Source organism: Paroedura picta, chromosome 12 (genome assembly GCF_049243985.1).
Source record: "Paroedura picta isolate Pp20150507F chromosome 12, Ppicta_v3.0, whole genome shotgun sequence".
NCBI classification, from domain to species: Eukaryota; Metazoa; Chordata; class Lepidosauria; order Squamata; family Gekkonidae; genus Paroedura; species Paroedura picta.
In genome coordinates, this window is record NC_135380.1 from 31702475 (window position 1) to 31727143 (window position 24669).

Sequence of the window (24669 nt, forward strand, 5' to 3'; positions counted from 1 at the left end):
ACTCAGGGGAAACCACCTCCAATTTCAAATGAGAATTATTCTTTCTTATATTTGTGCCCCTTCAATGATTCCCAGCTCTGTACTGGGTCTTGTTAGTATTCTACAAAAAAATATAAGGCTCCATTGAGGCATATAGCACACATCCACAGAGGAGCTTGCCTGTTACATCTCTGTATGAACCCATGGTCATTCTCTGTTGGGGATTGGTAGATGCTATTGGATCTGCATCAAATTATTCAGCCCCTTCCAATTGAAATGCTGCAAAATGAACAGAGCTTAGAGATTGTTGCCCATCGCAAGTCTATAACAGGTTGCTAACTAGGCTGCTAACTGGCCTGGAGTTCTTCTTGCGCTGGCAGTGGCTCATGGTAATTGTAGTCCAGTTTGGCCACCCCTATTCTAGAATTACTGATCTCCAGACCACAGAGATCACTTTCTCTGGAGAAAATGGCATCTTCAGAGTACGGACCGTAAGGCGTCACTCCCCTGCTAAGTTTCTGCCCCTCCCCAAACTCCGTCTTTACCAGGTGCTGCCCCCCAAATTTCCAGGGAACGTCCAAGGCAGAGTTGGCAACCTTATGCAGAAGCAGAGAGGGGGGAACGAGTCACAAAACTGAAAACCAAAGGAATTTATTGGTCATTTGTCAATATAAAAAACAGCCACCACCACTCCACAGTGAGGGTGTGGTTGCAGAGGAACTGCTGGTTAAATTCCAATATATTATACTATGTACACATCTGAATGCCATTCTAAATACAATATGTACAAAGCCATACAACAGCTGGAAGAAACAACATACAACCAAGCAAGGTTAGTAAAAAAAACAAAGGAAAGCCTTGTCTGGGGTCAGGGAATTGTATGTGCTCTGGGACAAATGGCAGATGGATCCACAGTTTCAAACTTCAAGTAACGTGGAAAAGGAAAGAAAGAAACGGAGCCCTCCCACCACCACCCCCCTCCAGGAAATCCAGGCAGGATAAATCGTCGGCAAGAGGTGCAGAACTCATCTATGAAATAATTCCAAAGCATTTCCCATAAACAGGGCAACACATTACAAGGCCTGGCCGTGGCTTGACTTGCCAGTTCAAAGGGTTGCTGAAGCAACTAGCTCCTAGAGTTACCAGCTGATTGGGGGGGCGGGGGGGGGAACTGCTTCTTGGCTCTTTAATAGTGACAATCTGGAGAAACTTGCTGGTGATGCTTTATGTGGCACAGAAATGTTAACCTACTAAGACTGAGCTGCTGTTAAAGACACAGGAGCAGGGGTGAGTCAAAAAAGCTTGCAACCACACTGGTTTCTCAGGTGGATTTATTTTCTATTTACCATATGGCAAGTGTGTAGTGCAGCCAGGAGATGTGTGGATTGTCTTGCAGCCAGGTAAAGGACATTCAGAGGTGGTTTGCCTCTCTTAGTGGTCCTTGGAGGAACTCCATCCAAATATTAGCCAGGCTCTGCTCTGCTTAGCTTCTGAGACCTGATGAGATCGGGCTAGTCTGGGCAATCCAGGTCCAGGCGAGGTGGCTATGGATATAGGTAAGGATGGCCATGTCATATTCACCTATCAAGGGGGTTGCAGCTTAGTGGTACAGCCCTGCTTGGTATTGGCCGCTGGCATCTGTAGGCGGGCAAAGCTGGGAGAGGCACAGGAGATCCACTGCCAGTCAATGTGAACAGTAGTGCTTAACAAGGCCCAGTGGTCTGATAGTACCACTTTCTCCATAGTCCTCCTGCGATCATTCAAGCATGTGTTTTATAGGGGAAAAGGAGGCAACAGGACATAGTGGGAAGAATTTGGGTGACTCTTAATTCTCCTTGCAAAATGGGTGCAGGAGCCTAACTACACAATCGGTCACCCTTGCATCCTGGCCATGTCTACTACAGGTCCTTCCTGTCCATGAGATCTGTGCTAGGAGTTCTGCGCTCAGAGCTGAATTCTCAGACGTGCAAGGCCCAATTCAGACTGGGTCTGCAGCACATGGAATGAGGTGTTTAAGCCTTTCTGCTTGGACCATTTTCCCAACATGAAATGGACTCGGGCAACTGTTATTTGTTTCTGAGGGTAAATTTACATGTGCTCATTGGCTTCCTGCAAGTCTCTCCAGTGGAGCAAACACTGGCTCTCTGGTCAGGAAAATGAGCAGGGAGGGATGACTTAAACTCCCTCTCCCTCTGAGTCACAATACTCACTCAAGTCAGGCCCCTGCACGTCTGGTGGGAATTCCCTTCCAAGCACAGAACTTCCAGCATATACCTTATGGACGGGACTCATGGTGAACATGAGGACGATGTCATTAGGCTCTGACAAAGGCCTACCTCAAAGGGTTGTTGGGAGGACAATTGTTTTTAAAAGCACATTGTTCTCTCAAACATTGCTCTGTCCTCAGAATGAGTTTGTGAGGTGGGCTAGGCAGAGAGAGAGAGAGAGAGAGCTTCATAACAGAACCGGTGAACTAAACCTGGGTCTCTCCAGCTTGTCACTCTAGTCCAGCCACAACACATCTTCCCTCTGAATTGCAAGAGGAACTGAGCCATGGGGTTTCTACCCTATGACCCTACCCTACTGCAAGGCCTCTCTATTCAGCATCCCACCGAAGGTGCTGCAGAATCAATCCTTGCCTGAGTTAGGCAATAAAGCACATAATGGAATGTTCACAGACATTCCACTTTGGAGTGAGAAGGGTTACACAGGGAATGTTGAAATTCAAGGCAGCTGCTGTTAGGATTGCAGTTTTGGCCAAGAGAAAAACAAAGCCTAGGGACAGAGGAGGGAGGAACCAGGGGGAGGCAGGCAACATGGTGCAGGAAGCTGGGACACAAGCAATGGAATTGCACTGGGGCCTAAATATCTGTGATGGGAGCCAGGGACCTAGGTGCAACAAAGAAATGGTATTGCCCATTAGAGAGTACATTATTCACAAAGCCAAACCTGACTGGCCATAGACTACTGATCAACCTATCAGGCTGCAGTCATTTGCATACATATCTTAACTAATTAAAAAGGCTACAGTCCAGTATTATGCCAAACTCCAGTTATTCAAAAATTCCTGGCTTCTGAAATACATAACACATTCCTAAATAATCTTTTAGAAAAAATATTTTTAGGGTTGCTGTGCCCCTTCCCCAGTTGCTACTCGGTTCATTTGAAGTCCTGCTGACAATGACCTCCACCCCCAAGAAACTGCAAGGTTGCAGAACTCCTTTTTAGAAATAACTTGCAATCTCCTGTCTGACAATCACAGCTCCTGGCACCTCCTAGCTTCAAGTGTCTCCAGCTGCATTCCCAACAAATGCTACCATTTGTATGGCCCGTGCAGAACCCTCAACAGTCACATCAGTAGGAACACCTAAAATCAAGTGAAGATCACATCTTGGTGACAGGGCCTCTCTACATCCCAGGCATGATAACTGTTTCTTCTCCCAGGAACCCTGGCAATTGTATTTCTGGAAGGGAGCAACAATGACTAGTGGTCTTTAACTGAGAATTCTTAGCACCCTTTCTGAACTACAGTTCCCAGGCTGCTTCATGGGAGCCCAAGACCATTCATAATCACCACAGCAGGCAATCTGATTAGAGTACACTATGCAAAGATCCACCTGGCTCATCCTAAAGACGCACCTGATGTGATGCATTCTGCATCTGCTAGCCAAGAGTAGAGGGGCAGAAGGGACTACTGGAACTCTTGCTAATTCTGCACACGCATGGGCATGCACACACACGCTCTTGCTAGCTCTACCCACTCCTCCCCTTTTTGGTGTTGAGTCACAGCTGACTGATGGTGACCTCTGTGGGGTTTTCAGGGCAAGGGACGTTCAGACGTGGTTTGCCATTTTTTGGTGGGCTCCCATCCAAGTGCTAATCAGGACAGACCCTGCTTAGGTTCCAAGAGCTGATATTGGGCTAGCCCGGGCTATCCAGGTGAGGGTACTCTTCCCCTTTCCTGATATTGCTGGGTGTTTTTTCTTTTTATAAAAAAAAGTGAACCTCTCAGGTGTGCAGCACAGGGCCCTTAAAACCGAGTTCCAATATTATGAAACAACTTTGGAAATAGGATTTGGTCCAGAGATATTTGCAAAAGCTTTGATGTACAGATATATACATGACAGAGATTGGGAGAAGAAATTCAAGGGAATTTCCACAAGGAAGAAAACAAGTTGTATGAATATGACAGTAAGGCAGCTGGAGACTCCCTGTGTGATATTTACTTCCTCCTTGGAGTCTTCCCAATGCAGGACCAGGATACAGGGTGAATTGCACATCAGTCCATTTTGGCTACAAGTTCACAAACACAAGGCAGTAGTAACAGTGTCAACTATTTCCCCCAGTAAGATCCCCCACCCTCATCCCCAAATCCCTTAAATGTAAGCAGTGGAAGGTCCTTGGGTCCAGTGGCCTCCCTACAATTATTAACATTCATTTTTTTTATAAAGCGAGAGATAAAATCCAGTGTGGAAAAATTCACACGTGTCCTACTCACCACATTATTAACACCCAAGGTCTGGAGGATGTCACCTTGTAACGCTATTTTCAGGTGGGTCTTGCTGCTAGAAATGGTGCCCACTACCCTTTCCCCTCACAACTGCTGGTGGGTTTCCCTCAGCAAGGAGGATGCACCAACAATGACTTTTGGGGGTAGTCAAGAAGGGAGATAATTCCTGGGATTCTGGGTATCTTATTCCCCAAAATGAGTTTTGGTTTTGCGGAGGGGGCGTTTTCAGGTACCTATTGATGAGTAAGAAGAAAAGGGATACAGACCCTCTCACAGTATTTCCAGGCAGAATGCAAAATTATTCCATGAGATGGCCTTTCCTTGGCCTTCTGGAGTCGACCACAGGTGGCTGAGGGAGGCAGCAGCTGCCATGGATGCTGACCAAGGACACAAAGCTCCACAAGCATGACTCTTCTTTTCTGTCATGGTGGCCATCTGCACAACCTCTGTGGCGTCTCACCTTGTGAAATGCCCATCTCATCCTGTGTCGCAGGTGAATCCCAAGAGGTCATGACAACCCACCCAGTCTTATGGACCGTGGAAAATGAGCCCACTTGAGACGCAGGGAAGGCGAGGCCAAGCAGAGGCAGCTCTGACATTATTGCAGTCTCTACCATGTCCCTCGGGCTCTTCTGCGGGTCAAATGCTCCCATCCATTTGCTCCACAAGAAACAGGTGGATGGCCTCGAACGCTGGGCGATCCTTGATATCACGACTCCAGCACTTCATCATCAAGGAGAACACAGGATTTGGACATAGGGGTGGTTGAGAAAGATAAGCCTGTAGATAGGAGAAGGAGAGTCTAGGGTTAGTAAGGAAGGCTCAGCAAGGCAGCCAAGGGAACGCAGTGGTGAAAATGTTGGGCTAGAATCTGAAAGAAGAGCTGTTTTTAATACCCTGCTTGTCACTTCCCAAATGAGTCCCAAAGTGGCTTACAAACACCATTCCCTTCCTCTCCCCACCACAGATACCCTGGGAGGTAGGTGGGGCTGAAAGAGCTCTGAGAGAACTGTTCTGCAAAAACAGCTCTGAAGGAACTGTGACTGGTCCAAGGTCACTCTGCTGGCTCCATGTGGATTGGGAATTAGATTCAGTTGTTGGGATTAGAGTCTGATGCTCCTAACTACTACACCAAGCTGGGTCAAACCCCCACTCAGGCAAGAAACTCTCTAGGTGATCTAGGACCTGTCATTGTCTCTGGGGTCAACTGACTGTGCAGGATTCTTAAAAGGTAAAGGTATCCCCTGTGCAAGCACTGGGTCATGTCTGACCCTTGGGTTGACGCCCTCTAGCGTTTTCATGGCAGACTCAATATGGGATGGTTTGCAAGTGCCTTCCCGTCATTACCATTTTACCCCCTAGCAAGCTGGGTACTCATTTTAACGACCTCGGAAGGATGGAAGGCTGAGTCAACCTTGAGCTGGCTGCTGGGATTGAACTCCCAGCCTCACGGGCAGAGCTTTCAGACTGTATGTCTGCTGCCTTACCACTCTGCGCCACCAGAGGCTCTTCTATTCTTATGCAGGATTCTTATGCACATACAAAATGAGAATTATGCACCTGGTCTGCGTTCCTTGAAAGAAGGGTGAGTGTGGTAAAAAGGACCCAGGGACAGCTAAGGAAGAGGCCACCATCATATTTCAAGATCTGGCAGTCCCAATGGTGGTAAGTCGATACCCCCTCAGGATAAGCAAACTTCATCTAGTTCAGCCCAGTGTCAGTGTGAAGAGCCTGACCAGGCACACAATGGGCAGAGATAGCATCCCCCTCAGCCTACAATGGGGGGCTAGCAGAGCAGCATCTGGGACACACAGGAGGCTCCAGCTTTTAGGGAGGGGCTCATGGGAGTTGTAGTCCATGGACATCTGGAGGGCCGCAGTTTGACTACCCCTGGCTTAAAGGATGTGGGACAGAGATTAGAGTGGAGCTGAAGGTCTTGGGGAGGACAGCGAGTGATGTGACCTTGACTTAACTTTGTAACGAGGCAAGGAGAAAAGGGAACAATAGTGTTGGGATGCTGAGTGAGGCAGGTCATGGCTGAACACCCACTCCCAGTGGGGGGGGGGGGGGGAGGCAAGGAAGATGTGCAAAATCCCATATGCAAGAAGGCAAATCTATGTGCTAGAATTCTCCCCTGTCCAAAGATTTTTGTAATTCAAATTCAGCATTTGAATGCTAATACAAAAGCTTTGAAAATGAGATTAGGCCAGTTCTTGAAGCTATTAGCCATAGCAACTATGACATTAGCTTCCATGTTCAGAGGCAGGATACACTGTCAGAACTGCTATTTATAACAATAGAATTTTCAAAAATTCAACCTCAAGCAGGTTGAAATGTTTAAGCATTGCTTATACATTCGAAACTGGCACTGTAAAGGATTAATCATTTTTTCAAATAAACCGTATTCACATTTTTTCCAGTATAATCTGTCACTAGCCCTGTTCACAAGTTACAATGAATGCATGTACAACCCATGTACACTTTAACATCCATTGTCCTTTAACATCCATTGAGAAATTCTCATGTTGTAGTAGCAAACAGTCTGGATTGTCACAGCTCTGGTTGGAACCATTTTGCTGAGCATGCTTCCCATACCTGCCGGCCTTGGTCCCGGAAGAACTCCCCTGTGTTCTCAATGACCTGCTCATCTGACAGCCAGCTGTAGGGCTGCTCTTTACACAGTGTGAACATCTCCCATAGCGTCACCCCAAAGGCCCAGACATCACTGGCCGTGGTGAACTTGCCCTGCATGGAGGGAGAGGAAGACTGTGAGGCCAAAAGGCATGAATGACCATTAAACAAAGATGGATTGATTCAATCTAACTTGAATGTTCTGCTAGGAGTCATCTCATCCTACCTTAGTAAACAAGGTGTGAGCCAACAGCTCCTACACTGCATACCCGCTTTCCACTAATAGATTCCCACTGCTAACTGAGAGCATCTAGTCCAGCAAGATTAAGTAATTTAAACTGTTGTCTCCTCTCCGTAGAAAATCCTTGGAGGTCTCCTTCAAGGGCTCTGCCAAGGGAAATTCTCAGCACTCCCTGTAAATGATAATTTACAGAATTCTTGTGGGAATCCATGACATATGATTTTATGAAGCTGCCTCATAGACCGTTTATGCCAGGGGTAGTCAAACTGCGGCCCTCCAGATGTCCATGGACTACAATTCCCAGGAGCCCTTGCCAGCATTCGCCAGCGAATGCTGGCAAGGGCTCCTGGAAATTGTAGTCCATGGACATCTGGAGGGCCACAGTTTAACTACCCCTGGTTTATGCATTGGGAACTTCACTGCCCCAGCTCCCATGCAGGAGCACAAATCAGGGGCGGATGAGGTGTACCAGGCCAAATGCTCCCCCATGTGGGTGCTGGAAGAGGTGGGGCAACCTGCCACAACTTAAACTCCAGCCTGCAGTCAGGCATGAAACCTCCAGTGCATAAACGGTCATACTGAATCAGACCATTGGTCCATCAGCATCAGTAATGCCTACTCAGACTGGCAGTGGCTCTCCAGCATCTCAGGCAAAGGTTACCTCCTACCTGATCCTTTAAACTGAAATGTCTGGAACTGAGCCTGGGACCGTCTGCATGCCAAGCAAATGCTCTACCACTGAGCCACAGCCCCTTCCACATGAACTTGGCTTATATCAATGTGGACTATCTGGCTTGGTATTATTTACTGTGGCCCTGGCTCTTCAGGGCTTCAAGCAGAGAAAGATCCTTCCCAATACCTGCTCTCTCAGATCCTGTAGTTGAGGGAACTGGGGATTGAACCTGGGACCTTTTGTATGCAAAAGATGTGCTCTAGCACTGAGCAACAGCCATGTCTAAGTGGTTTCAGACCAATGTAAGTTTTCAGTATAAATAGGAATCTGTCAGTCTTTCAGTCTTCTTTCCTTATCATCCCCTATGGAATTTAACCTCTTGAAGCAGGACAGGACAAAGGTCTTATACAGCTCCTCCCTCGATGTTGATTCCAGATCAATGCATCTAATTGTCACTGTGGCCCTAAGCAAACAAAAGGAGGCTTTCTGCCCACTGTCCCATCCTCTTACCAGCAGGATACTCTCCCAAGCCATCCAGCGGATTGGCAATACAGCCCTGCCCTGGATCCGGTAGTAATCCCCACTGTACAGATTCCTGCTCATGCCAAAATCAGCAATCTTGATGGTGTAGTTGTTCCCAACCAGGCAGTTGCGTGTAGCCAGGTCTCGGTGCACAAAGTTGAGGGAAGCCAAATACTTCATGCCGGAGGCAATTTGGGTAGCCATGAGCAGGAGGTGGAGGCAGCTGAAGAAGGCAAAAAGATGCAGTCAAAGGTGAGATCCTTTAGGATCCAGTCAAAGCCAGTGAGGGGAGGAGGCTGAATAACTTTCTCCATAAATATCATTATTATCTGGGCAGACTGCAAGGATAGGATGCCTCTGAACATGGAGGTTCCCCCTATTTGTGGATACCTAAATTCTCAGATAGGGACTTTTATTCACTTACCCCAAACAGGTTTTTCTGTAAACCACCTAGGTTGGCAGAAAAAACTGCAAAGTTAAATACATTGGGGGAAAAAAATCCCCCCCAATAAAAAAACATTGTGCACACACAGACAATCCACTTTGTGTGGAGCTGCTGGAGAGGGGCCTGGTGGTTGCTGGGCAGTGGTGAAAGGGACAGGGAACCAGGCGGGCCCAGTGGTGGCAGAGCCCCAAAACCACACTGAGCCCAGCAGCAGCAGAGACTAGGACAACTATAGGCTCCCAGACGATACCACCACTGTAGCTGGGCTCCAAAGGAGTTGCACTGGAGGGAGATTGGAGAGGGGGGGGGTCACACACCTCCCCCCCATTATGACTAATACCCAAGGACAGGCCAATCTCCCATGCATTTATTTAAGTCTTTTTAGAAGCCTTTTGTGCTAATGGACATCGCAATATTGTAAGACAATGAGTTCTATACATCAAATGTGGCTATGGACTGTTCATGTACAAAACCATAGAGTACGGCTACCGGCCCTTCTCTCTGAACCAGCTGGTCTTCTCTACCCACACCCCATCCTTTTCCTTTTGGTCACCTGACACAGGGAATGTTATTGGCGAGTGTAAAGGTGCTTCTGCTCTGCCTCTGCAAGAGGAACTGGTGGAGATCCCCGTTCTCCATGTACTCGGTGATCATACACAATGGATCGTCCCGTACGCACACCCCCAGGAGACGGATGATGTTGGGGTCCTTTAGCCGGGACATGATCTTGATTTCCTTTAGAAAATCGTTCCTTTGAAAAGTAAGAAAACGTACAGCACTTAAACTGGAGTCTATAAGCCTACTAGTATCTAGTGTCAAAAGTTGACAAGACAGGGTCTTAATATCTTCACCTGGAAAATCGTTTCTAAATTTCTGTTCCATCCACCAGGCCTAAGGTTGAGGCCTGAAGACAACACCTAATGTCTACTGGCTTCCCTGCTACCCATGTTCATCTACTGAAGGTGCACCTCACGACTTGCCATTTCCCATTCCCTGGAACTAGGAGATGAATTTGAAATAGGAGATGAATTTGAAATTAGATGAATTTGAAATAGGAGATGAATTATCTGAACTGGGCAGACTGCAGGGATAGGATGCCTCTAAACATAGATTGGTGCGACTTCTTAAAAAAAATAACTATATTTTTATAATTTTGTTATCTATTATACTGTGTGTACTTTCGGTTTGTGAGCCTCTCTGACCCATCAAGGAAGGGCAGTATATAAACGTAATAAATAAACAACTAGTCATGTGAACAATTCTGGTGGGCTCGAAAGCTTGCACGATGTATTGGGTCATTTTGGTTGGCCTCTGCAAAGGGTGTTATATGTCTTGTTCTGGATTTTGCATGGGCCGATATGAGTGTTTACATTTTTTGTCCTTCATCACATCTTACGTCCAGCACAGCTGAGGACTCCTGTCCTGCAGCTTCTGTCTGCTATTGACAAAGCTATCAGAGGGAGGTTTTCAAACAGCCTCTGTAGCCCTTCAAGGCGCGAAGTTTTTGGTGCTCTTATACATCAGCAGAATGCACAACATGCAGTCTCAATGGGTGCAAAAGCCATTCTGTGTGAATAAGGCACACAGATCAGAAACCTAAGTCTGCTGTGGGCAAGCATTCACATGTATCATAGTTTGAAAAAAACACACATTGTCTTATTTATGCATAATGGCAGCCATGTGTTATTGAGAGAAATGCAGGCAGGTCATTATCCTAGTAGGTTTGTCAAAACCATTGAAAAAGGAGCTAGAAGCATGACTGGAAAGAGTTTCTACCGAGCCTAGACCCAGCTCCAGTTGAGAATCTCCCTTCTGAGGAAGCTTTCTACATAAAAATTAGGCTGTCATTTTAGTTTTGGATTCATGTTAAATAACACTAGGACCGTTTATGCACTGAGGACTTCATTGCTCCAGCTTCCGTGCAGGAGCACAAATCGGGGGCAGACGAGGTGCACTGGGCCAAATGCTCCCCCACGTGGGTGCAGGAAGAGGTGGGGAAACCTGTCACGACTAAAAGTCCAGCCTACAGCCTAGCATGAAACCTCCAGTGCATAAACGGTCTAGGTGAAGATCAACATCTGCGTGGGAATGCAGTCATTCCGGATGAATTTTTGTGAACAGCTGAAATTAGAATTTGGATGTACACAACTGAACTTATGCCAAGAGGCTATTAATATTCATTGATATATCCAAGCTTTCAGACATCCTCAAAACAAACATCATCACATTGTCAGGTTTTACACACAAATGCCCCAAAGTCACTGAACACCAGGCACTCACTTGTTGTTGTAGATTTATATACAGCTTTTTCCATGTATAGAAGCACATAACTACCTTTAATTGAGATTGGTCTCACTGCAGTCTTACAGTGGAGGCCATGCTTGTTTCAAAAGTAGGGTTGTCTTAAGCATCACTTAATGAGTTAATGCCACTTGGGCCTCCATAAGACTTTGTCAGCCAATGGCAGACCTTCTTTGGACTGAGCTCACCTGGCTGTCTTGGTGACGTTGGCTCTGAGCATCTTTACGGCTACTAAGACGGCCCTGCTGGAGGCCTCTGCAGAGCCCCGACCCAGGAATTCCAGAAGACCATCTGCTTCACACAGATGGACCTGCAGAAGAAACAATGTCAGACAGATCCAAAATGGGGAAAAGCTGGGAATACAATTGACCTGGCTCATGTTCCAAGAATAATCATAGAGGCAGACCTAGCTGCAAGGGCCTGTGAAAAGGTGATCCCAGCAACAGTTCAAAATTGAACATTTTTCTAGTCCTTTAACAGGCAAGGCTTTGTCAGTAAGCAAATTCTGAAACAAGGAATGCAAAATTCCAATGCCAACTTACAATGGCACAATTTTATTTATCTTGCTTGGCTTATTCTGGGTCTGCTAGTCATGGAGCAAGGGGCAGAGAACAATTGGGTGCTGGAGCACCAAATTCCAGCCACTGAAGAAGAAGAGTTGGTTCTTATAAGCCACTTTTCACTACCTAAAGGAGTCTCAAAGTGGCTTACAATCGCTTTCCCTTCCTCGGTGAAGTGGGTGAGGCTGAGAGATCTCTAATATTTCTGCTCGGTCAGAACAGCTTTATCAGGGCTGTGGCAAGCCCAAGGTCACCCAGCTGGCTGCATGTGGAGGAGGAGCGGGGAATCAAACCTGGCTCACAAGATTAGTAGGTGCTCTAAACTGCTATACCAAACTGGAAATTTTTTTCTCACCTGTGTCCTTTTGCTGACCTGTACAGACCCCAAGGTGCCACTATTTGCTCTGCTGAGGAAGTTCATAGGTAGGTACTAAGAAGCGCTACACAAGTTTCCTCAATAAGGCAAATAACCTCTTGGGGCTGTTTCAGGTTGGGAAAATAGCACAGAGAGGAGGCCCAAGCCCCCACTCCTCAGGTGCCATGGTCCTGATCTGAATCTGGTCCACACATGCCTAAGAATTCAGCTATGACATGGAATTGAAAGTCCATGGGTAGACCCAGAAACAGTGAAATGTGTAGTCAGGCTCTTGGAGGAAACTGGATTCCTTCTGTAGGGGTTGAGATCACATTGTAACTGCTCTGTCAGTATGACATCTTGTCTTCATAGCAACAGATATGATCGCAAAATAGCACTTGTTCAGTGAGGTTGCTATCAGACAGCAGGATGCCCACTCTTATCAGCCTATTGTCCTGTCTTGTGACTTATACCAGCTCGCTTTTGGCTTGGCCCAGATCATTTTTGGGGAAAGAGGACACATACCTCCCCAAACTGCCCTTCTCCCAGCTTCTCCTTCAGCCGTAGCTGCTGCCTTGGGAACTCAGCCACAGAGATGTCCTTCTTGGTCAAGGAGTCAACGGTGATGGCTGGCACGGCGTACGTGTTGTTGCCCGTCACACCCTGCAGGCTGACGATATCCGTTTCAGCATAGTGTGGGACATTATTCTGGAAGCCTTGGTGAGGTGTGCACTTGGTAAGATCGGGCTCGGCATAATCACCACTGCAAGCTGAAAGAGCCAAAAGGAAGACCTGAGTTGGGCAACCTTCTGACACAACTGAGGTCAGCATCCAGATATCATGACCAGGAATCAAAATCCTTTGTGCAGAAGAGCTGTTACTATGTCCTATAATGACAGGTCTTGCCAGCAGGCAGGGGAAGGTACACGGGCAGGTGGGAGGCATGAGGATGGGTAGGAGGGCATGAGGATGTGATCAAGGCCTGGTGGTGTACAGAAGAGGGAGAGGGGCTGGCAACTCTCTGCCTGAGGCCTCCCAAAACCTGGAACCAGCCCTGGATAAATCTGTTGTTTCTCACTTTGTTCCTGCTGCTGTAAAATAGCTTCAAAACTGTGTACATACTTGTTATTCTAAGGACTAAACTATAGCAGACATATTGGTATGGACTTTTATGTGTGAATGTGACCGTTCAAAGGCTGTTTCCATTTGGGACTTTTATTCAAATGGAGAGCAACATCCCACTGCATTTTTGAGGGCCTTTTTGCACGAGGATCTTTGTTGCAAATTGGTCACTGAATGAAAAATCGCCATTTAAAATAGTGGAATTCGTCGTTATGCATACCTGCCTTTGTAGTGGAATCAGTTGCGTTTTTTAGCGTTTCCCACAGGCTTCCGGTCTCGGCAGAAATCGCTAGAAAGGAAGCGCTATTGCCAAGCTCGTCCCGCCCCTGGCCGTCAAGCAGCCAATGGGCAGCCGTTAGCATGCTCCCAAACAGCCCCTTTCCCTTTAAGGAAGGTTTTTTTTAAAAAAAAAAACAGACCCATTGTAACGAATCTGGGTAGATTCGTTGCAACGGAGAGACCCATCCAGCTGCCTGGGGTGTTTGAGCTGTCGTTTGATCGTTTGATCGTTAACACGCTGCCTCCGAGTGAAAAAAAAAAATCCCCCCCCCCTCTCACGGGCCCGATTTTCGGCTGAATGGAATGTGTGAGATGTGTGTGCTTAGTGACTGAAGGGGAGGGACTGAAGCCGGGAAGCCTCTGTTTGAGCTGTCATTTGATCGTGGCCACGCTGCCTCCGAGTGGAAAAAAAAAATCCCCCCTCCCCCCCCCTCACGGGCGCGATTTTCAGCCGAAACAGTGTGAAAAATAAAGGGAAAATACATCAGCAAACGGGCTTCTGCGGGCTTCTTGTGCTTAGTGACTGTAAACAGCTCCGAGGAGGGACTGCAGCCTGGGAAGCCTCACTGGCTAAACGGAGGCTCGCCGGTGCGTTGATCTCCACTCGCTCGGGGAAAAAAAAATGGCGATCGCTTCGCCGGAAGTTTGGAGGACAGGCTCAGGAGGAGGGACTCTGAAGAAACCGCAACAATGTTAACGCACAGGTCTTTATCGCTATTGTTGCAGATTGGTTGTAGGAGTGTATCGCTTTCCGGAGGGTGAATCCACTTTTTGGGATTCCCCTGAAAGCGCTACAACGAAGCGCTTTTTGCGGGTCGGTTTCAGGAGTGTTGCAGATTGTCTACGACGTCGTGGGTTATTCCAAATTAGTAGCGTTTTCAATTAGCAACCATTGTGCTATTTTGAAGCCGTGCGAAATGGCCCTGAGAGTTTCCACATGAGACCAAGCTCTTTCTGAGCATACCTCGTGCTCCTTTTGGCACTTCCCTTTTTAAATTGGGTAAAAGGAAATCTTCCATACGCAAGATCTGCCCCAACCAATCTGGAGCAGGGATGGAGTTTAGCTCCTCCTTCAGAATGTTAGAGATGAGATCTATATTCTCCCCATTCATAGCCCTTTAGGCTTTTGTTCCTTTTCTCTGCATTACACTTTAGCTGGGAAGGAGGAGTGGATGGGCATGTGGGGTGTTTATGTGTCCTGCATTGACTTTCACCATATTGGCATTTCTGCAGGAAAAAATCCAAATGGCCTCTACCTTAGTAGTAAAAGATTTATGCTAAATTTATTTAGCTTCTTAAGAGGCCTCCAAAATTAACTATCCAAGGCAGATTTTTTTACCTTCCTAAAAGTATGGGTTAGAGTATACCTGTTTCTGTCTGTGTTGCCTGACCTACATTGTTAACCACTTCCTACCTGAGTCCTCGGCACTTTGGGAGAGCTCAGGCAGTTTCTGTAGCAGGGTGGTGGGCTGGTGATATTCCAAGTCCAATGGGAATACTCTCTCATAGGTGGGGTTGGTCTGGTGGACCTGCGTCTGACCGCTGACAGTCCTGGAACTGTAGAAGGACAGGCGGACAGTGGCGTCTTCTTCCAAGATTCGGCGAGGAGCCTGCAGGAGAAGAAGAATGTTGATGGTCTGTAGGCCTAGAAGATGGTGGGCTTAATTAATGAATGACATTTATTTATTTGTTACATTAAGTCTCCTGGTGTTGAACTCTCAATAAGCAGACTGCTAAAGGAAATCTCTTTATTGAAGGAAGTATCAAACACAGGGCAAGGCTTTTCATTGCTAGAACTAAAAAGTAAAGCTAGCAAGCAAGACTCTATGCTTTCCCCAAATCCCCTCCCCCAATTTGAAAACAGGCATGCAGGACAAGACGCCAGGCACAGGCAATACTTTCATGCAAAAGTGTGTGCAACAGCTTAGACAGGACAAAGGCATTCCCAAGAGATACATCGGGCTAGCCAATGCAAAGCAATAAAATGTTCCCAGGAGATATGTGAGAGACAGCACGGGCTTCTAAGATGTGGAAAAATACTATGCAATTAAAGCAGGTCATAAACAGGTCAAGGAAAAATCCCCTGGCAAGAATATTAAAACAGGTCTTAACACCTGGACAGCTGGACTCAAGTCTCCTTTTGACCTTAGTTGTTGCTGTTGTTGTTTTTTAGACAGAATCAAACCGCACATTATGCTAGTGTTCTGTGACAGGACAACATTTTTTCAGTGGTGGCACATTATTTGGGAAATTCAGTTTCCACCCTTGAGACTTGCCTGGTGCTTACCTTACTCTTTTAGGTACCAGACCGTAACATTTCTTTTTACTCAGGCTTTAGCTAAGGGATTTGATTTTCCAAAAATTGTCAGCCACACTGTGCAGATTGCTGGAGAAGCATTGTATATATTTTCTATATAAAGAGGCTTTAAAAAGCAGCCAGAAAGGACTCCAATCCAGTTCAGTGCTACACTGGTAGGAAAGGGAGAGTGTACGTCTATTTCTCTGTAAAATGTCCATGATCAAAGCAGGTATCACCCTGGACTGGTCCGAACTGTGTTGGGGAAAAACAAACCAAGAGCTGGTATAATATAGGTTCCTGTCATTTTCCCACACTGGGGCTGTAAGAGAGAGCATTAGGGAAAGGCCAGGGGCAGTGAGAGTCTTAAGAAAGTCAACCTTCCCTAGACAGTGGTGTCTAGACCACTGGGCTTTTATTGATCAGATTACACATGTGGAATTTCTGCCAGGGGACTGCAGAATCAGATATTGTTAACATCTGTGCAAAAGGTATCAAATTCCATCAGCGCAAATCTCCCTCACCAACACATCTGTATGTCAGGGAAACAACAACTGTGAATTTTTCAATGGACACATCAGAGTTTCTCACACATCCATCAGATGGGTTGACAGAGATGAGACTATGGAAGATGGGTGATAAGTTTCACCAAAGCTGTTTTTGGGTAGGTGCCCAGATCAAGTCAGGGAAATGGTGCAGGACCTAAGCTTTAATCTTTTCCCTTTTGCTTGATCTAAGCTGACCACCTTGGACAAAATCTACAGATATTACACCTGAGGAACAGTCTCCCAAGAATGCCAAAGTACCCATTAATGGGGCCAATTCCTCTCCTTGTTGGAGGAGGGGTGAGAGGGCTTGGATGGTGGAGCCTGGGGCTTCCTAAGCAAATCAGCATGCTGCGGGACGCACGTTACCGTCTCCAGCCGCTTCTGGGCGTACTGCCTCCACAGGATGGCAATGATGATAATGAGAAGAACCAAGATAATGGCTACGAGGCAGCCAACCAAGCTGGAGGTGCTCGATTCCTCGGTTTTGGATGCAGTCCAGGGGATTGTGGCAAACAATGTGGTGGTCTCTGAAAGGACAAGCAAAGACATTGTGATATACGTCCTGCAGACAAGCAGCAAGATCTTCCAGAGGCACAGCTGCAGGATTATAGTGCACTCATAGAGCAGAATTCCACCTTTCTAAGGCCATTGAATTCAACGTGCTTAGTAGGGTGTCACTCTGCTTAGAACTGCACTGTTAAAATTCCTCTGGCTGAAGGAGCACAAGAGACTTCCATCTGATGTTGCTTTAGGTGAAACCAGAGCGATAGGCTCATTCATACCTCCACCAACCAACAAAGCGGAGTTTTGTGGAACATTGAAGGCTAACAGAATTATTGTGGCATTTTGCTGCAATATATCTGTTAGTCATTATGGTCACTTACCACAAGGCGCCTCTTCATTTTTGACATAGTAAGCTGATGCAGTTGCCCCCTCTGGAATGCATCCCCACCCCCACTTTGCCATCTTTTTTTCTAAAAGGAGAAGCCACAAATTATTTTGCCTGTCTGCATAGGAATGATGCTCCATTCCTTGGTCAGCATGCACGCTTACACTGATTTGGCTGAGGCTCTGAGTCCCATTCTTACCCCAAGTCCCTTCTGTCACATTGGGCTCCTCCGAAGAGAATGGTTCCATTGTTGTGCTTAAAGCCACAGTGACCACAGTGGGGCTGGCAGCATCCATGTCTGCTAGAGAAACAAAAGGGTAATGTTAGCCCATCATTTGTGGCCTGGACATCCCGCACTGAGTGGAGCCAGGACAAGGCTGGCAAGTCAGGGTCACGACCTTACAAATGACCAGCCCGTCTCCAAAGGACTGCCAAGGACGGCCATTTCTACACTATATGCTGCAAGTGAATGGTTAGAATGTTTTGATAATTAAATTTAATTATATGCTCTTTTTGGCTTAACCATCCTCTACAGAAAAAGTTGCCTGCTGCATCTCCGCTCTGCCTTTGCCTAATCAACATCTACTGGGGACTTCTCACTCTGCCATATCTCGGCACTGGTGTAACCAGACCATTCGATCCTTGCCAATGCAAAACCCACAGGAAAAGCTCCAGCTCCCAGAAGAAGGTCCCCTTTACGTCCTTGCCTGAGTCCCTGCTCTGAGCATTTGTCTCCTTCTGCTCACCTGATTGGAAAGAGATTTCACTGATCATCATCCAGCTGTCAGCGAAGTAGAAGTGGCAGAGGATGGCTTTGCCCACGCGTTGGTTGAGGGGGACGGTCACAAACCGTGCACTGGGATTTTTATCATCCAAGACAGTGTCCACCCCCACAGGTTCAGGCTCCCACTCTGCTATCAGCCTTGGCTTGAAGAAACACTCTACTCTCTGGAAGATCTTCACTCCCTTCGAGAACATGTTATTGCAGTGGATCTGAAAGGGGAAAGGAGTGGGGGGAAAGATGTAGTGGCTATTCTCTGTGCTTTTCCATTTGCAATTAGCCATCATTAACATAAACCTTTCCTCTTGTTGCACCTATGAATATATGACGCCACCTTATAACAAGCCAGGTCAGCACTGTCCCCACTGATTGCCAGAAGCTTCCCAAGGTCCCAAGCAGGAAAAGGTTCCTCCAAAGAGAATGAGCCATGAGGCATGAGCCAGTCAAGATCTACTTGCTTTTTTAAAATCTGATATACTGACACTGTATTTGGTTCATGCAATTTTCACTGAAGTCATTAATTAATCTGTCATTTCTTTTACACTACTCATATATATGCCATGAATCCAGAAATTTATTTATTTATTTAGATTTATATACCGCCCTCCCTAAAGGCTCAGGGGCCAATTAATTAAAATAATTTTAATGCCCTTTCCAAGGCTAACAGGAAAAAACCTGCATGCAGAAAGAGAACAAGATCTTCTCCTTGTGACAAATGAAATCAAAACTGGAATAATTGACTCAGAGATCAGAATATTTTCAAAGTCTGGTCTTGCTTCTTGTCTTTCCCAATACCTCCAATCTCCTTCAGATGGAGATTTGAGGGACAGATGCTCTAGGATGCTCGGCATGCAAAGCAAATGCCTTGCCCCCCAACCACAATCTCCTTCCTAGACCTGAACACAAGCTACCTTAAACTGAGTCAGACCATGGTCCACCTTACTCAGTGTTGCCTATTCTGATTAGCAACAGTTCTCCAGGGTCTTGCAGAGAGTCTTCACCAACATGTGCTAATGTGAGATCTGGAGATGCCAGGGATCTTTTGTAGGCAAATCAGATGTTCTAAGCATCCTCAGTTTTGTGCAACTCCCTTCCGAGAGATGTTTGCCTTGCCCCATCCTTGGCATCTTTTAGTCTATGAATGAAGCTGGTGCCATTTTTTAATTCATGTTTTTGGCAATGAATTAATTTATAAGGTATTTCTGTGTCTGTAAACCACTGGTTTTGTAATTTTTTGTGCTGCTTTGCCAAATGCCTAAATGCCACTTTTTAAAAGTTGTAAAAAGTTATATTGGCCCACACCAAGCCCAAAACAAGAATGAAAATCCGTGGCATACATTTCAAGGCCCATCAGAATAACCCCAAATATTCTCGTTTAATTGCATTTATCTATATAAAATTGATTGTAGAAAGGCATAGAGATTGATATTAGTAAATCGCAAAAAGACCAGGACCTTTACATTAGGAAAAAATTAGCTGATTAGTACATAAGGCTGCAATCCTAAGGATACTTTCTTGAGAGTATGCCCATGAGATTTACTTCTAGGAAGACCACCTTAGGCTTGTGTCTATAGTGATCTACATATATATCTATGCTCAACCATTCACTACAAAATAATAATCTGGATTAAAGAGAATACCACAAATTCAATTCTGAAAAATCACTAGAGAAAATGTACACCTACATGTGCACCCACGCACAGGACTCCAAAGGCTTTACCTTCATGGAGGTGAAGTTCCTCTGCTGGTCAAACTGGAACTCCATCTCCACAGCGCCATTATTAAAACTGTCGTTCCTCCAGCCGACATAGTCATAGCCTGGCCACACACGGTACTGGTGGCTCTTTGTAAAATCATCCAAGCCCAGAACACCATCCGTCAGCTGGCCCAAACCACCGTGCAGAAGCCTGGGGAGAGACCTTTAACAGTTACCTTCTGCCGAGGAACATCACTAGACGGAGGCCCAGTACTCATGATAACCTTTCTAAGGCAATTCTTGGCAAAGTTATTACCGAACTCACACCCTATTTCTGATTTTAACAAAGTCACCTGTCTGTTATCAGATGTCGACCCCTGTGTCTCCTATAGGGTGGTAATTTTTGCTCTGGCTGCTAGGAAGATCCGAGCCAAAGCATTTTTACAGGAGCCTCCACCTTGATACACCATTTTATCCCTCTTATTGAAACTCAGTAGTCCATGTTTACAATTTTATGTACGCAATATTGGAGAAATATTGTTTTATTCGTATTTGGACCATATTGTTTTAATTGTGCTTTGTAATGGCCTTTGGCTATATACAATAAATGTTATTGTATCTAAGGCAATAGGAGCACTATGCCCTGACTTGGATCATCCAGGGTAGCCCAGTCATGTTAAATCTTGGAAGCTACACAGGGCCAGCCCTGGCCAGTATTTGGGAGACGCCCCCCCCCACCCCCCCAAGGAATACCAGGGTCCTAATGTGGAGGCAGGCAATGGCCAACTACCTATGAACATCTCTTGCCCTGAAAACCCCAAAGGGTCACCATAAGTCAGCTGTGACTTGACACCAAAAACATGGCACTGCTCAAGAGGGCTGGTCTGTGTGTATATCTTTTGCATAGTGCAATACTGAGCATAGCCGTGCATCTACAAGTTGTTTTTTTTAAACAGATTTTTCATTGAGTTGTTTTGTTTGGAAATGTGGCATTTTATGTCCCTATGATATGCATGTGTTCTGGCTAGTGATCTGCTCGATTGTCACATTTCCCATTGAGGCACAGTGTCACCAGGCTGTTCAATAGCAGTCTCTGTAGTTTTCACACATTACTGTTCCCACACTACGATATGCATGATGGGATGATGCCCCCATTCCAAGAAAAATTGTCATAGGAAAAAGACGAGATCCCTGTCAAATCGATATGCCACACAAGAAGAAACGTTGGTTTTTACATGCCACTTTTCTCTACCAGGAGTCTCAAAGAGGTTTACAATCACCTTCCCTTTCCTCTCCATACAACAAACACCCTGTGAGGTAGACGAGCCTGAATGCAGCTCTTTCAGTGCTGTGACAAGCCCAGGGTCACCCAGCTGGCTGCATGTGGGGGAACAGGGAATCAAACCCAGCTCATCAAATAAGAAGCCGCCATTCTTAACCACTACAACAAGGTATCTATGCCAAGCCAAGAGACAATTAATTGCATGACTCCCGAATGTACCAGGCCTGAGAGCTGCTGTCTGAGGGTGAAGATTTGAGTCTAACCCCTAGTGGTATTCCAGGCCCCTTTTGTGAACATTCCGTTTTCCTTAAAAGTTTCTAGCCCTTCAAGGGATAAGGCACACAATATTTAATAAAGATCACAGTGGATCTTTTCTTAAAGTTTCATTTTTGTCCCGCTTTGCAATTTGCAAGGCAGATGTACATGCCAGCAAATCAAATGCTGGTTCAGTCTTGCCCCTCATATAATATTTCAGTTAGGCGGCACGCTTGTAAGAATTTTTTTCAAATCCTGCATTATACATTTATCCTTATGAACCTCACACCAAAAAAACACACCCTAAAACTAAAATAGTAGCAAAACCACTCTGAGGACTGGCAGAGCAAAGGTGTCTGAGTAATATCAAGAGTGCTAAGACTGGAATTTTGTTTGGGGGGGGGGTGACATAAGAGCCAATGCTTTTCCTGTAAATTAATTCGATTTTTGCTGTATATTATGCTTTTATTTTTTAAACCACCACAAGCCTGCCTTGGCTGAGAGCGGCAGTTAATAAATATCATAATCATAATCATCCATTTGCTTTGCAGACTCTTTTTCCCCCCAGACCTAAATGTTGGTAATAAAATACTAGGGCACTTCTAAGCTGACTCTATTACTTTGCATTGTGTCTGCAATATCTTTCTCTGTGTGTAATCGATTTGAGTGGAATTGGCACCATCTAAGTACCATTTTGGCCTCACAAGTCAGCTGATATGTCTCTTCTCCCCACCTCCCCAGCGTCCTCTTACTTGCGTTCTTGGTAACCATCGTAGGTTGAATCATTCAGGTAAACAATAGGGTGACCAGGACCTGTGATTATGCCTCCCTCTGGCATGCTGTAGGACTCCAGGCCATCTGGAAAAGGCGATTTGGGTGTCAGCAACAAGATCCCAGTTCCTCTGCCCATATAAACCACTTTGAGCAAGAAATAGCCAAGGATGGGGCAGATATCTCTTCTATCTCTTCACTAACTGTGGACTCCAGACACGTATCAGGAGACAGAACTGCTGGTTTAGATGCAAGGCAGTACCACCCAGATGGGCAGTCAAGGTAGGAAGCAAGCCAGCTTTCACGGCAGTCAGGAAAACTGAGTAACTTGACAGCAGATGGATCTGTACTCAAACTAAGAATTGTTCATACTGAGGACCCCATGTAATCACTGCTGGACTATCAGCTGCAATACCACCCTCTGGCCAACTATAGCAGCAGGGCCAGCAGCTCCTTCCTCGAGCAAGCTGCTAGCTACCAAAGCGAGGAAAGGAACCCATCTGCTACTGCCACATAAGCTCTTACCAAACCAAATGCAGCCATAGAGTTCCACTCGCATGCAGACAGTCATGGGCTGCTCAGTCACAGGGATCACTCGGATGTAGCGGGCAATGACAGGTGGGCGCAAATCTTTCAGGACAACATCATAAGTGTCAATGTTACCTTGAATCACCTAGAAGAGAGAAGACACTGCTAGATTTCCCCCAGTCAAGCTGATAATACAGGTGTAAGACCCGTACAGCTGATAGAGTATCTGACAATTGGAATTTTGCCTCTTGAAAACTTATACCTCCAAAATTGTGTTGGTCTCTTCTAAGGACATTACCCCAAGGCCCCAACAGTCTTTTCATTGAGCTGGGTTTTTTATGCCCCTCTTTTCACTACTTGAAGGTATCCCAAAGTGATGTACCTTTCCCTTCCTCTCCCCACAACAGACACCCTGTGAGGTAGCCTGAGATTGAGAGAGCTCTAACAAAACTGCTCTACAAGAACAGCCCTAAGAGAACTGTGATTAGCCCCAGATCACCCAGCTGGCTGCATGTGGAGAAGGAGTGGGGAAACAAATCCAGTTCTACAGATTAGAGTTTGCCATTCTTAACCACTACACCACACTGGCTCTCCACTGAGCTGCCACAAAAGGTAAAGGAGGGAGGACTTGAGAAGTTAATTCCTTTCTACTTTCAGGCTGTTGATATGCCAGAAACAACTTACATTAAAGCACTGCAGACAGGCAGGCTACTAAGGCTGTCATGCAACTTTTGTAGCCTCATTTGTAATGACTTCTTCAAATATATTCCAGTCATTTCTCACCCACCTGCTTGTTCTGACGGTCCTTCCAAGACAGCCATCGCTCCCCGTTGCGGCTGTAGTCTATCCGGTAGGCCCGGGCAAATTCCTTCCCAGTGGCTCGTGCATGCCGCCCCTGCGTTCCCACTAATGTGATGAAGTAGAGTTTATGCAAATCTATCTGGAGAAACTGCACATCCTCTGGTTGCAGGAGGCCAGCAGGACACCAGGCCCCATCCCCTTCCTCCCTCAGCAACCTGAGTGTGATACAAAGAGAGACAGAGGGAGAGAGAAATAAAGGTAAAAAAACAACATTGCAAAGATCAAATTGCAGAAGGAAGCAGAGAAGAAAACACAGAATCTCACTGAATGCAGAACTTTATAAAAATTACATAGTGAACATATGCATCATTCTTATACCAAGAATCAAAAATGGTCCATCATGCTCAGAATCACTTGTTGATGTGAGACACATCTTCTGCCATACCTCGTCAAACAGCTGGTTGCATGTAGGGGAGCACAGATTCAATCCCGGCTTGCCCGATTAGAAGTCCACACTCCTAACCACTACACCAAGCTGGCTCATTACATCAAGCTGGCTCTCATACCCTCTAAGAGTCAGACTGTCAGGACAATTTTTTCCTAACCAGGATTATAGTCAGACTTCTTTGCTAAGGGGAGTCACCATTTTTTTTCTTGTGGGCTTCAGAAAAATGTCCAGAGAACCTGTAACATTTCCAAGACTATCAGATATGCCCACTAACTCCTCTCAAGTTCAGACGCTTTCACTTGCTTAATGAAGGCTGTCCTCAAATCCTTAATCACCTTCTCAAGTTATTCCTTCTAATCACAGTTTCAGGATCCCATCAAAAAGAAGAAATTGTTCTTCAAATGGAAACGGTGATGTCACAGACTGAAACAGTTCAGGCAGCCCCTTATTCTGAGACGAGGCAAGTCAGTACTCCAAATGGAGTGAGGCTCCACTTGAACTCCAATTGAAAGGGAAAAGAGCTGCAAGCAGTGACAGGTAATGGAATGAAGGGGTTCATTTTTGCCAATCCCTGCCTTGGCTCCTCAACTTCCAAACTCTGATTTCACTTAGGGCCACCCTGTTCCTCAGAGAGCAGCATTTTGAGGAGCATTTCAGTAGGATGGGGGAAGCAAGACGGTCCTGTTTCATTGAAGGGAATATCTTCTATCAGCAGAAATTAGTGCTGAATCCAACCTAAGGATTACTTCTTTTTAG

The 24669-nt window shown here is 46.0% G+C and overlaps 1 protein-coding gene across 2 annotated transcripts in view; it reads right to left on the bottom strand.

Annotated features, from left to right (window-relative positions):
* Positions 1 to 614: 614 nt before the first annotated feature.
* Positions 615 to 24669, bottom strand: part of LOC143821210 (discoidin domain-containing receptor 2-like) — a 29663-nt gene continuing 5608 nt past the window's right edge. Inside the window, exons 4-17 of one of the 2 annotated variants that reach the window (XM_077304817.1) lie at positions 23452 to 23680; positions 22662 to 22809; positions 22118 to 22223; positions 19853 to 20039; positions 18098 to 18344; positions 17551 to 17649; positions 16829 to 16989; positions 15033 to 15228; positions 12743 to 12987; positions 11491 to 11612; positions 9555 to 9752; positions 8545 to 8779; positions 7085 to 7234; positions 615 to 5269 (exon numbers count right to left, since the gene is read on the bottom strand). In XM_077304817.1, coding sequence (XP_077160932.1) covers positions 5129 to 5269; positions 7085 to 7234; positions 8545 to 8779; positions 9555 to 9752; positions 11491 to 11612; positions 12743 to 12987; positions 15033 to 15228; positions 16829 to 16989; positions 17551 to 17649; positions 18098 to 18344; positions 19853 to 20039; positions 22118 to 22223; positions 22662 to 22809; positions 23452 to 23680 — 2464 coding nt within the window. In that variant the 3' untranslated portion in view covers positions 615 to 5128. Of the gene's footprint in view, positions 5270 to 7084; positions 7235 to 8544; positions 8780 to 9554; positions 9753 to 11490; positions 11613 to 12742; positions 12988 to 15032; positions 15229 to 16828; positions 16990 to 17550; positions 17653 to 18097; positions 18345 to 19852; positions 20040 to 22117; positions 22224 to 22661; positions 22810 to 23451; positions 23681 to 24669 lie in introns of both variants that reach the window. The other variant, XM_077304816.1, reaches the window with a different exon arrangement.